The sequence below is a fragment of the Mastigoproctus giganteus genome, chromosome 4 (assembly GCF_048544385.1).
Source record: "Mastigoproctus giganteus isolate SK-2022 chromosome 4, ASM4854438v1, whole genome shotgun sequence".
Lineage (NCBI taxonomy): Eukaryota > Metazoa > Arthropoda > Arachnida > Uropygi > Thelyphonidae > Mastigoproctus > Mastigoproctus giganteus.
This window is the reverse complement of record NC_143578.1, coordinates 125,886,798-125,901,031: the sequence shown is the minus strand read 5'-3', so window position 1 is coordinate 125,901,031 and position 14,234 is coordinate 125,886,798. Positions and strand designations below refer to the sequence as shown.

At 35.7% G+C, this 14,234-nt stretch overlaps 1 protein-coding gene across 1 annotated transcript in view; it reads left to right on the top strand.

Annotated features, from left to right (window-relative positions):
• The window catches only part of LOC150087047 (lysine-specific demethylase RAD23A-like), a 186,011-nt gene that overhangs the window by 139,866 nt on the left and 31,911 nt on the right, over positions 1–14,234 (top strand). Inside the window, exon 6 of the mRNA XM_090372915.1 lies at positions 2,758–2,851. Within this exon, the coding sequence (XP_090229041.1) occupies positions 2,758–2,851 (94 nt within the window). The remainder of the gene's footprint in view (positions 1–2,757; positions 2,852–14,234) is intronic.

The following is a 14,234-nucleotide window of genomic DNA, read 5'->3' as shown; positions in this document are numbered from 1 at the left end:
CGTCTGTCACAGCATTGTATCTCTGGAACCACTCAACCTTAAAATTTTGCATGGGTTTGCACATAATGTGGGCCAACATAACACCATATTGATTGTTGTTGACAAAAATTTGTCTGAGAAATGGGGGTGGGGTAAAATGTGGGGGGAGGCAAAATGTTTTCAACAACCTATAGCTTATTATACACCATTGGAAAGAGCTCAATGAGTAGGTTTAAAATATAATTTTAAATTATTTTTAAAATTAAAAATGGTGGCGCCAGACAGGAAAATGTGAGTAATTTTCATGTCCCCCCCCCTCTATTTCCTTCGCTAAAGAACTAAAAATCTAAAAATCACATTAGCTGTGCGTTATTTGATGCTTATCAAGGGAAAACTATTCCAAATGAAATCTATCATTTCCTTTTTGTGTTAAAATTAGAAAACCAATTTTTATTGCACTTCGATAGCACGCTTCTTTGTACTAAGTAACTCTCCTTTTGGTAAGAAAAAGGTTGCTAAATAGTTAGTTAATAATTCTACAAAGGTCAATTATAAATTTTGCGACAAGAAGTAGTTTTTAACAATTTTCAAAGCTGGAGTTGTCCTGGAAAGGAGCTACTCAAAGAGCCAGTGTTGAGGCGGCGGTGGTGGGGAGGCTCCTGTGGAGTCTTGCATGGCCCGCACCTGCAAGTCGCTTCTCCCACCCTTATCATTCACAACAACTGGAATGACTCAAATAGACGTTTTCTTTAGTTCTCAGTTTTAGGCCAAGCCAGGGTACTAGAAACTTTTTTTCAGTTACCATAAAGCTCTCTATTTGAGATACTACACTAACAACCATTCGTGACTACGGACCCTTCATCCTGAGTGCCCAGCACTCAGTAGTTGACCGATTTATTTACTTATTTTACTCACATTTTACTTATTTTTTTATATACTTAAAAATAAACTGTGTTAATATACTAAATTTGTTGTTCTTATTCCAAAAACATTACTACCAAAGTAACAATATCAGAGAAAAAAAATTTGTAGAGTACTTTTCATATCCTTGTAATTTTCAATTTTTCCTGATAGCAAAGAATGAGTACCGGCACCCTTTTTTTTTTTACAAAAAAAGCACTGATTATCAGTAACCCAAGAGAAACATACCAACTGTGTGGTACTACACTCATGGAAGTGAATAATGGAAAAGACCTGGGGGTAATGGTGCAGTCAGATATGAAGTTTGCTGAGCAGTGCAGACGTGCTGCCAGAGCAGGTCATGGAGTCTTGTCAATAATATATAGGAATTTTGCTGTTAGCGACAAGGAGGTGATTATCCTGTTGTACAAGGTAATGGTCAGGCCACACCTTGAGTACTGTGTACAGGTTTGGAGGCCTCATTTTAGGAAGAATGTAGAGTTGCTGGAACTAGTACAAAGAAGGGCAACAAGATTGGTGAGGAGGGGTGCTCTTACCAAGAAAAACTACCAACCCACCTTAATCAGAGGTGATCTGATTGAAGTGGGTTGATCAAGCTCAATGCTGATGGGATTCTTCCTCTTGCTCAGTTTACAAACTTGAAGAGGCAAAATTTTTACAAATTTTTTTTAAAATTATCAATTCATATTGAGGAAACACAATTATAGAATAGAGGTGCAGAAATTTGCCTTTAGCCAGTGAGTAGTCGATTCCTGGAACAGACTTCCATCTATTGTGAAAGTTGATAGCATAAATAAATTTAAGGCTAAGCTAGACAGGCATTTGGAGTGAATGGATGGGTGAAATGGGACCACCCAGCCTGCAATTGATGAATGCACTGAAAAAGTGGTTTAGAGCTTTTTTTAGTCGTGTCCCCTTTCAATATAAAATATCATCTAAATAGGGATACTTCTTCCATTCCTATTTAGATATCAAAACATCTAACTGGGGCATGCTTATCTGTCTCTGTGAAGGTGTGCTGGAATTTTAAACTAAATTCTATTATAAATCTTTATGTATTTCTGTATGTTCAGCAGCATTTCCAAAGATTCTTAAAATACATGGAGGGGATGGTAACACTTCCCCGTGGGGCACCACTATTCTATATAAAAGGTTTCCGAGATTTAGAACTTGTAGTTTCTCACAGCCATTTGTGAAATTCTAATATAATGTCAGTTCATTTATGGTATGTTATGGGAAGATTAACACTGCTGTTAAAGGAGGACCTGCAACTAGATGGAAGGATAGGATCAGTGAACTTTTGGGTGTGACGTTTTGCAGTGCCACTCATATAGCACATAATTGATGCTGTTGGTGGCCACAACAGCTACTCAGGGACTATGTGACTGGAAGATGATGATGTGTGTTTCATGATTAGCTTAGTCCAAATTTGTAGTTAATGTGAAAATTAGATTCCCCCCCCCCCCCCCCTCCAATTAACTCTTATTTCTGATATATGCTATCACATTTTATTTTACTTGTAAGAAGGATAATTATTTTAGAAAAAAAGGCTTGTCCACTAAGAAACAAACATGACATTTGAGTAGCTTTCACTGAAGTTTATCAGTTGTGCATTGCAAATTACTTCAGTAGTGTTATAAAGTACCTGCCCGGCAACCCAAAGGTCGCGGGTTCGATTCCCGCCTCGGGCTTGGATCAAAGTACTGCAAAAACCTTGGGAGGTGCAATATGGCCACAGATGCCGATGCGCCAACAACTACCAAATCAATCAGTAGTGTTAATTTAGAGCATTTTTCTTTTCTCTAGTGTTCTTGAACTTTGAGTTTGTTACATTACTAGTACCGTAAATTTTTACAGGGCATTCCCCAGGTTGCTCCTCCAGAATCTCAGGCATCTCAGGAAACTCCATCTAGTGATACCTCTACTAACAGACCTACTCAGGAGGAAAGAGGTAACAATTTTTTTAAAATTATTATTTTATTTATTTATTTTGTGGATATAATAACAGATATACCATTTTTTTAAATGTGAAGTTACCATTTATGAAAATATTCCTCATTGTTTATTTATTCGGCACTGATTTATTTAGCTATATTGATGTTAATTGTAGTAAAGGTTAAAATATGAGAGTCAGATTTCTAAATTAGAAACGGTAGAAACATTTGCTCCATGTTTATGAAAATTAATATTTATTCCGGGAACATATCATTAATGAAAACATTTAGGAAGCACTTAAAAGATGTATTTATTATTTATATAAACTGATGTTTTGGTGCCTTTGCTGATACCCTTATCTAACATTTCGAAGATATAAAAGATATCAAATGTAGCAAGATATGAAATGGATCTAAACCAAAATATGGATAAATTTTGTAATCTAAATTTATAATTTATTGATGCAGTTAAATATTTGCTTTTTATTGTATAACTGTACTTCTTATCTGAGTTGAAATTGCCATATGGATTCTTATCTGAATTGAAATTGCCATATGGATTCCGCAGAAATTAGAGCCACCCCCACCTTTTTTTACTGTTCTGTTGAACTGAATCATTTGATAATTGCTCCCCCCCCAAACAGATATTTTGAAAATATCTAATGAAATAAATTTGAAAAAATTTTTAAAAAATTAAACATCTTAAGAGCTGTCTCCGCCTACTTCTGGTGTGCTAATAGACATTCCCTCTCACACCCCTGTAGAACTTTAATTTGGTCCCACGTTGATTATGGATCACCTGTCTATAACTCTGCAAGGAACAGTTCCTTGTTGCGTCTGAATACTATTCAGCATAGTGCCCTAAGGATAGCCATAGGAATCTTCAGGACATCTCCGGTCTATAACCTGTATATTGAGGCAAATGAATCCCCACTACACTTCAGACGAAAATGCTTACTGTGTAACTATGCTACAAAAATTAGTATAAGAAGTATTCCATCTTATTCCCAGTTGGGAATACCTGTTTGATCCTCAATACGTAATGTTATACCTCCATGAACCTAATGCGGGTCTTCGATTGTAAGAGCTCACAATCAGTTGAAACGTTAACTTCCAGAATATTCTCGAAGATGTTGCTCCTCCTGAACTTCCCCGAATTCATTTCTCACTTCTTAGTGATAATTTCTTTCCTAGGGGTAAAGGCTCCTTTCCGAACAACTTTCAGCAGATACATGAAGTCCACAACTTAGAAAACCCAGAGAAATTACATGTTTATACTGACAGCTCCAAAACAGATGAAGCTGTAGGTTTTGCAGCAATTTCTTCTACCTTTTAAATAGCTGTCTCTTCCTATTGAATGCAGTACCTGTACTGGAGAATTTTATGCAATAAAATTAGCCCTAGATAATATAAGCAAGCAGCATTTAAAGCAAGCACTGATATACACAAACTTGTTAAGTGAGTGCAGTCACTGCCACTTCGTCCATTATTTCTCCCTACCATCCTATTCTGAATTAGATATGATCACGTTAACATCAATATGAAACATCCAGCTGGATAGTTACCTTCTGCTGGTCACCTTATAGCCATAATAAAAAACATTCAAGCGTAAGTAAATCATGAAAAGGCACAATATGGCCCGGAGATCCTTGTGCCCTCAATACAACAACAAACAAAATTGTACACCACAAAATACAGTAAACTCTATAAAATCTGGCACTTTTCAATATGAAATTCTTTAAAAGCCAGCAATTTTTCAAAAATATCAATATTTCAAAATCTGTAAATTGGCATTAGCATGTAGAGGCATATGATGCAAGAAAGCAAGCTTATATAGCATCAGCAAAAAAAAAAAAAAAAAAACCACCTTGCCATTTCACCCATCCATTAACTCCAAATGTATGCTTAGTTCTGCCTTGAATTTATTTAAGCTGTTAACTTCTACAATGACACATCGAAGTTTGTTCTAGAAATCAACTACCTGCTGACCAAAGGAAAATTTCCACACATCTATTCTATAACTGTCTTTACTCAAGCGACTAACCTGGGAAAGAGGACGAATCCCATCAGCATTGAGCTTACTCAAACCATTAAAGGCCTTGTACACCTCAATCGGGTCGCCTCACAGGTTTCTAGTGTCCACACACTGGAATTTGCAGAACTTAAGCCATTCTCTGGCAGAGTAGCCCTTTGTTCTATTCACCAATCTCTATACTAGTTCTAGTAGCTCAACATCTTTCCTAAAATGATGCCTCCAGACCTGTATGCAGTACTCAAGGTGTGGCCTGACCATTGCCTTATACAAGGGGATAATCATCTCCTTATCCCGCTAGTAAAATTCCTATATATATAATATTGACAAGACCCCATGAACTACTCTTCCAGCCTGTCTGCACTGCTAAGAAAACTTCACATCTGACTGTGCAATTACCCCAGGTCTTTTTCATTCTCCACTACCCTGAGTGTAGTACTGCACAGTTGGAATGTTACTCTTTGGTTACTGCTACCCGTAAGCCATTACTTTGCATTTGTTGATGTTTAACTTCAGTTGCCATCTCTCAGCCCATCTGCTCAACTTTTCTAGATCCTGTTGCAGTAGCGTACTGTCATTAATGTCATTAAAAACCCCACCAACCTTCATATCGTCTATAAACTTGGACATTAAAAATGATATACCATCATCAATATCATTAATAAATATAGAAAACAACAATGGGCCGAACACTGGACTCTGGGGGACTCCACTAACAACATTAGCTCACAAAGAACAGTGTCCATTGATTACCACTCTCTGTTTTCTCTCCACTCGACCATCCCTTTATTCATAGCATCAATTTTCTCTTAATGCTATACTGCTCCAGTTTTTACAGTAGTCTTCCATGTGCAACAGTATCAAAAGCTTTCCTAAAATCAAAGTATATGATATCAAAATCATTTTTTGCATCCAATTCCTTTGTGACCACATCATAGTATCCAATCAAATTGGTCAGACAAGACTTCCCCTTAACAAACCCATGCTGTATCTGAACTATAACTGCAGTCTTGTCTAGATGATCCTGCAGTGCCTATTTAACCAGTGCCTCCGTTAATTTCCCTGGAACAGGAGTGAAACAAACAGATCTCTAAATTACTTGTGTCACACTTTGATCCTCCTTTGTGAATTGGGGTCACATTTGCACATCTCCAGTCCATGGGCCCACCCTAGTCCAAGGAAGTTCTCATAATTATGGCTAAGGGTTTGCTACGTCCTTTAATATAACTAGATAGATCTTATCCACCCCAGGTGCCTTTCTTATGTTTAACTTCAACAACTTATCCTGCACTTTGCTCTCAGTTAATACAGAATCATTTAGCTCCTTGCCAGAGTCAGATAAACTTCTGGCATTCCTTTCTCTGAATAACTCCTCATGTGTGAACGTAGATTCAAAATACTGATTCAGATTATCAGCTACCTGAGCATGATCCTCAACAGTCGAACCATCAATATCAAGTGGACCAATCTGATTCATACTCTTCCTTCTAGAGTTCACATAAGTAAACTCTATGAAAAGCATAGTAGCTTCCAAGATCTTCCCATTTAGAATTTGCTGTTGGTAAGAGCATCAGTAGGTCCCACTGTATAGAATTTAAACTGTCTCAGACCACCGAAGTCATGTTTATGAAAGCCAAAAACCCTTCCCTTTATCCCTGACGGTAATTACATCTTTGAGTAAATTCCACATCAGTACGCTGTGATCACTGCCAACTAGTTGCTCCTCTATCTGCAGATTTTTAATGCTTGAAGCATCACTACTGATAATCAGATCGAGAGTATTACTCCCTGTGGTTGCCTCTCAAACATGCTGCTGCAGAAAACAATCAACCCCGTAAATCCACAAAAGTCTTGTTAGTGTGAAAGTGACCAATCCGTAAGTTACATTCAATATCTGGGAAGTTAAAATCCCCCATTATAAGACAATCTGATTTATTGGCCCACTCTGTTTCTCTGTACAGTTCATTTTACTCATCAGGGTCATTAGGCCTATAACACACTCTTCTGAATTTTGCTTTCTCCAAAATTGAGAATCTTTCATCAAACTGACTCAACATTGCACTGTCCACCCATGTCAACTTAATGCACTTCCTTAGATTTTGTGTTTCTTGACTAACAGCATAACCCCTCCTATCCTGTGTATCCTTCCTGTACACATTGTACTCCCAAATTCCAATTCAGTATTACTTATATCTGTGTAACACCATGTCTCTGATATCTCAACAGTATCTGCCTTTGATGTTTTGACCAGCATCTCAAATTCATTAAATTTATTTACTAAACTAGCATTGGTGTACATGCAAGTATACAGCACATGTTCTTATTCTTAGCTATCCTAACACAGCCCATATATTTACTTTTTCCACAATGACTTCCAGCAGTCCCTGAAATCCCCAGCAATTTGTTTTCCAGGCTGCTGCTCATTCTAATAGAAGCAGTGTAAGAATTGCTTACACCTCTGCATATGGCTACTGTTAATGTTAGTCTGTGAATCCCCTCCCAAGCTAGCAGTTTTCCCTCCCACCTAACACTGCCTCAGTAGCATCAACAAATATTCCTACATCCTTTCTATTTAAGTGTATTCCATCCCCGTAGAAGCAGTCTCTCCTGTTAGCAAGCACAGACCAGGCTGAAAAAAAATCTATCTCATGAGCCTCTTCAGGGCCGAATTGATTGACAAAGCTCTCATCATATACGCCCTGCTATCGTGTCTGGGCAAAATTGCAGAGACTTTCAAATTCAACCCTAAATTGCATCTTTTTTTCAACCTTGTCCTGTACTTGTTAAGTAATTCCACCATCTCCTACTCAATGACATAACTGCCAGCATGTACAACATTATTGCATTTTGTGCTCTTCAATGATGGTATCTGCTTTACAATGTCATCAACTTTTGCCCCTGGCAGACACCCTGGTCATGTTCCACCTATTCTTTTTGCAAAATATATTCCCCACATCCCTGACAATAGTCACCGACAACAACTGGTTACTGTGGGACCAGCACATTCTGTCTTGGGGATTGCCACCGTGTTGCCTGATGATCAGGTGCGCACTCATGGGTTGATGTGGGTAGCTGAGAGTTTGATGAATCCTCCAATGTAAGTTCTTTGAGGGCATCTACCATGTTCTTCAAGCTCTCATAAAGGTCCATAAGAACACTGACTTGGTGGCTAACTTATTCACACTCCTTACATCGAGCACACACCAAGACATCCCCCTTGACAATATCATGTCCCTTTCCTGATAGCTCCCCAAACATCAAACAAGCAATATATTTCAAAAGGCTGTGATTCAGAGGACAAACATCTCCCTCAGTTCTCCCCCAAGCCACAGCACTCCCATTACCTTGAGCCTTTTGCTTTGCTGCTCTGGTCTGAGCAGCAAAGCAAAAGCAAAGCAAAGCTCTGGTCTGGTCTGGGGAACGAAAGTAGGTAGTATAGTTATTTTTAAAAAAAAGTGGGAAAAAAATTAATGCACTTTAAACACTATATAAAAAGAAATAAATACTTATATAAAATTAAATTGTCGCAAATCACACAATTCTGGATCCTGTCATCTTCTCAAGGGTCAACCACCAGAATTGCACAAGATGACAATATAGTGTCCTCTGTTTCTAACATAAAGTACATGCCATGGCAAAGTAAAATTAATAAATAGAATTAAGGGAAAGAAAGGAGGCATCCAAAAGAAAAATATATGTTAAAATAAGGATATATAGTAAGTCACATGTGATTTACGGTTGACACGACAGAGGAACAAAACCAATGTATATATATATATATATATATCCAAATTATATAAGTTAACGTAATGCAAGTACCTCATCGTTTGAAAATTGATGTAACCATTCTCCAACCGTACCTCCAGCATACATGAAAAAATATGCAAAGTTACATAAAAATATATCAAATATTAGATAAATAACAAAATAAGCCCAACATGGGAACCCATTTTGTAGGAGACTTTGTCGAGGGCTAAACCCCTACAAAATAAAAACCCAAGTTAGACTGAGCCATCGGTTTCTGTTATCATCTGCCTGTATACCAATTCCAATATCCATAATAATGGATAATACAATTAATTTAGCATTAGGTTATAGTAAATACTATAAATCAGTATAAATCTGGCCGTCCAAAATGTGGGTTATGTCTAATCATAATTTGTACGAATACAGACTGGATGATATTTAGCCCGACTGATCGCTACAAAATTATAAGCACAACTGAGAAATATTAATAATTGTTGAAAAATATGCAGAAAAATTTTGTTGAACAATATGCAAAAAATATTTGTAGAAATAAACTAATAAAGCTAACTAAAGGCGAACGGAAGTCAGAGTAGTTAAAGCAATAGTATCTCACTCCCCCTCGAATTACTCTAATAGTTCATGAGATATGAAAAATTAAGGCAAGAGGATAGATAAAAGGAAAACAGAATAGGAAAAGCATTTTATCAATATTACATCGGATTTAACCGGGAGTGTAAAATCCCGACCCTAATAGTAGGGATCCTGGTTAATAGTAAGAGCTGGTAAAAATATATAAAAAGCATGCCAAAAGCAACAGAAAAAGGAAAAAAGGCAACGGAATGGCTAGTTCCTAAGATAATTTACTATAATTTACTATAAAACCAAAGATCAAACATTATATAGTGGCAAACATTATGTGAGGTTTAAAACAAAGGAAAGAATGCCATTAAACAACAATGGCGGGAATACCTTATATTCATTACCGTAGCCCAGGGCTGGAAAAAACTAAACGCCAGCAGCAAATGCACAGGACGTTTATAACTGCCGCGTATTCTACGCCACCTAAGATATGTCCAATAATAGCCAAGTATAAGATTAACAATAGTATGAAAGCGCCCTCTATCGTAAAGAAAACAAAACCAATATTTCTCAGATGTCGAAGAGAAATCTTAGTAAAAATGAATTAATTCCTACTGTAGAAACACAGTAGGAATTTCTACAGTAGGAAAACACAGTACATAAGCATAATATCAAACACATAAATACATATGATTTCAAAAACTTATTCACTAGCATCCCGCATGATAGTTTAAAATTGGTTTTAAATAATTATTTCACAGAATATAGCGACTTTTTACCCTGCCAACGTAATTACTGGGATAACCTACTTAACCTATGTATTTCCAACAGCTACATTTATAATGGTAGCAATATTTTCGTACAGCATACTGGCATAGCTATGGGGGCAAGTAGCTCATGTCTTATGGCTAATCTATATCTACACCATTTTGAAAATAACTTCACTAAAGATATCAATATGTTCAGATATATAGATGACTTAATTGTATTCAACTATAATGACTTTCATACTGAAGCAGTTAAACACTACCCGCAGGAATTGGTGCTAGAAGTCACTAACAAGAGTGACTCGGGTAAAGCTGCATATCTAGATATAGACATTCATAATAAGAATAACAACCTAGCTACCAAGATTTTCGACAAACGCAAAGAATTTAATTTCAAAACTATAAACCTAACCAGTTGGGGTACTAATATTTCTATACGTATCCTTAAAAATATAATAGTGACGCAAGTTATCAGAAGATTATACATCTGTAATAATAAAAGTGATGTTATAGATGCACTGATGGATCTTAAACATAATTTATTAGATAACGGTTTCCCACAAAATTTCATTATGAAACATATGAGTACTGCTTTGTCTATAGCACTAAATCAATACCACGAAGATATAAACCAATTGGATACTATGGAAGTTATCAGGCATAATAATATATATTGAAATATTCTCTGTTTAAAAGAATTATCATCTGGTATAAATTCTCTGGTATAATTTCTCTGTTTTTTAAAACAATTATTATCTGTTGTATTCATCAGGATCTTTGAAGCGAGTTATTTACTAATTAGCCTTTGTATAAACATGTACATACTAGGTACTGCTGTATAAACACGCTATATATAGCTTACGCCTTAGAAAAGTGGTACCTATATGTGTTTCTACAGTAGGAATTAATTCATTTTTACTAAGATTTCTCTTCGACATCTGAGAAATATTGGTTTTGTTTTCTTTACGATAGAGGGCGCTTTCATACTATTGTTAATCTTATACTTGGCTATTATTGGACATATCTTAGGTGGCGTAGAATACGCGGCAGTTATAAACGTCCTGTGCGTTTGCTGCTGGCATTTAGTTTTTTCCCGCCCTGGGCTACGGTAATGAATATAAGGTATTCCCGCCATTGTTGTTTAATGGCATTCTTTCCTTTGTTTTAAACCTCACATAATGTTTGCCACTATATAATGTTTGATCTTTGGTTTTATAGTAAATTATCTTAGGAACTAGCCATTCCGTTGCCTTTTTTCCTTTTTCTGTTGCTTTTGGCATGCTTTTTATATATTTTTACCAGCTCTTACTATTAACCAGGATCCCTACTATTAGGGTCGGGATTTTACACTCCCGGTTAAATCCGATGTAATATTGATAAAATGCTTTTCCTTTTCTGTTTTACTTTTATCTATCCTCTTGCCTTAATTTTTCATATCTCACGAACTATTAGAGTAATTTGAGGGGGAGTGAGATACTATTGCTTTAACTACTCTGACTTCCATTCGCCTTTAGTTAGCTTTATTAGCTTATTTCTACAAATATTTTTTGCATATTGTTCAACAAAATTTTTCTGCATATTTTTCAACAATTATTAATATTTCTCAGTTGTGCTTATAATTTTGTAGCGATCGGTTGGGCTAAATATCATCCAGTCTGTATTCGTACAAATTATTATGATTAGACATAACCCACATTTTGGACGGCCAGATTTATACTGATTTATAGTATTTACTATAACCTAATGCTAAATTAATTGTATTATCCATTATTATGGATATTGGAATTGGTATACAGGCAGATGATAACAGAAACCGATGGCTCAGTCTAACTTGGGTTTTTATTTTGTAGGGGTTTAGCCCTCGACAAAGTCTCCTACAAAATGTGTTCCCATGTTGGGCTTATTTATCTAATATTTGATATATTTTTATGTAACTTTGCATATTTTTTCATGTATGCTGGAGGTACGGTTGGAGAATGGTTACATCAATTTTCAAACGATGAGGTACTTGCATTACGTTAACTTATGTAATTTGGACATACCTAACGTCTGATGTAATGTTCTATCGGTTGATGGCATTAATCGGTTAGTTCTATATGTAACATTTTGTTTTTATTTTTATATAATAGTAACACTTAATATATTTATATATATATATATATATATATAGCTGAGAAACTAAGTTAAAACAAAGAACTATAAATGTAGAATAGAGCCCAGAGTAGCAAGCATCCTGTAGTGGGAACAGTGGTAAGAAGCACATGGAAGTAAAAACAGTAGGTAGCATGTGGCAGATGTACAATACATAAAGAGATATGTAGAATGCAGCAGATAGAATGTGTAAATAAGTCAGTGAAATGGATACATTTTCTGTCCAAAGGATTTGGAAGAAATATGAATATTCCACTGCTACGAAATATTATTCCTGGAGTATGTTATTTTAGGTGCCTCTGTAGCCAGGTGGGAAGGAGCAGCAATGCGTAGCACACGCTTCTTGATTAGACCAGGGTTCGAGCCCGTCACCACCAAATACGGAGGATGGGGGAAGGTCAGGGAATGACCACCGCATATCCCGGAGCAATATGGCCTTAGTTGCTAATGCTCCTGAAAACCAAATAACAACAACAACCTGTATGTTATTTTCAGACTTGGCTCATTACTAACAAGTATTTAAGAGCATTTTTGGAATGCAGGAATTATTTAATTTTTCACAAATTTAATTTGTGAAAAATTAAATATCCCCCCTATTTTTTTTTTTGCATATACCCTTTTTTTTTTTTTTTTTTTTTTTTTTTGTTCTCTCCATTATTTTACATAGTTATTTATCTTTAGCATTGGACAGTTAGTACTATAAATGCTAATATAAGTGAGTTTATAATACAATTGTCATGGAAGAAAAGCAAGAACAATTTCTAGAGTTTTACCTAGCTTTGATCATACTTAGTAGGGCCCTTTTCGGTACCATAGAATAGGTAATGAAAAATCTGTTAGCAGTTCTTTGGTTTCTTTCTTTTGCAACTTGGATAGTCATGTGACTTGCTTGGTTCTTTGGCCAAGCCTAATAACATCAAATTAGCCTAATAACACCAAAAGGGGGGAAAAAAAAAAAAATTTTTTTTTCCCTTTTGGTGCTTACATTGCATAAACTGTGCTAAGCATACTTATTAAGAATATTTTATCACTATTTTAATAAAACTTATTTACCTAATTGGTTTGAACAGATTAAATGATTCATTATCAACATGGATATTGGAAATACTGATATCCAATTTTATAATAATTAATATCCATAAAAATAATGAAAACAAAAAATCATATGGTGTGATATCACAGACAAGGTGGCTATGCTGGGAATCTTTGCCTTATTGTGTCCTACGTAAGCATATCTCTCAGGAACTTCTTACATAGCAATGATTTGTTAACTGTTACTTTGCTGCTGATTTAAAATAATGTGATGTGGCAGCACAGTATTGCTCAACACTCACAAACATTTAGATGTGCTCTGTTCTAAAAAGGCCTTTGAGCCAACTTTTAGTTTCCTAGAGAAATCTATATTTTGAATACGTTCAGTCCAAGCTCTTATTAAAAATAAAAAAAGAGCACCAGAAACAAAGTCAGTGCATAACTGCTTTTGCAACTTTGGTTTTGAAACCAAATCCATCACATTTAGAGAGTAAATGTGAACTTTTAGAGCTTGATGGGTTTTATTTGTCCTCGTATATGAGGTTGCTTGTTGACTGTATCACATGCTGAAGTTGAGTTTCATTGCTCTATGTCAGGGGTGGCCAGCTAAATTTGTGATGCGATCTACTTTTTTTCTTCAAAATTTGCCACGATCTACCATCTCAAGAATTTCACTGCACGTGGTTAAAAAATTTAATCAACACATATTGAAAAAGGTTGTTTATAAATACAATTCGGAATTCTTATTTTAAATTCATACGTATTTAAATTTTTAATTTATGTGAGGTTTGTGTCATCTGCCAAGCTTTCAAAATCAGGGATATACTGTGATAAGGCCAACCGTAAAGAATCTTCTGTATGCAAGTCCGTAAGAGTAGAGTAATTCTTCGTCTTTGTTTCAAATACAAAAAGGCCTATTCACGTAGATATGTGGAACCAAAACAGGAATTTAAAAGTTCACTGCATTTTTTTACATTTGGTACTTTTCTCAGTAAACATATTTCCAAAAGTCTTTTTCTGATGATCTGGCTTTTAGGAAGATATCGTTTCGAAATATAATAATTTCATTTTCAAGTAATATTTTCTCCATGT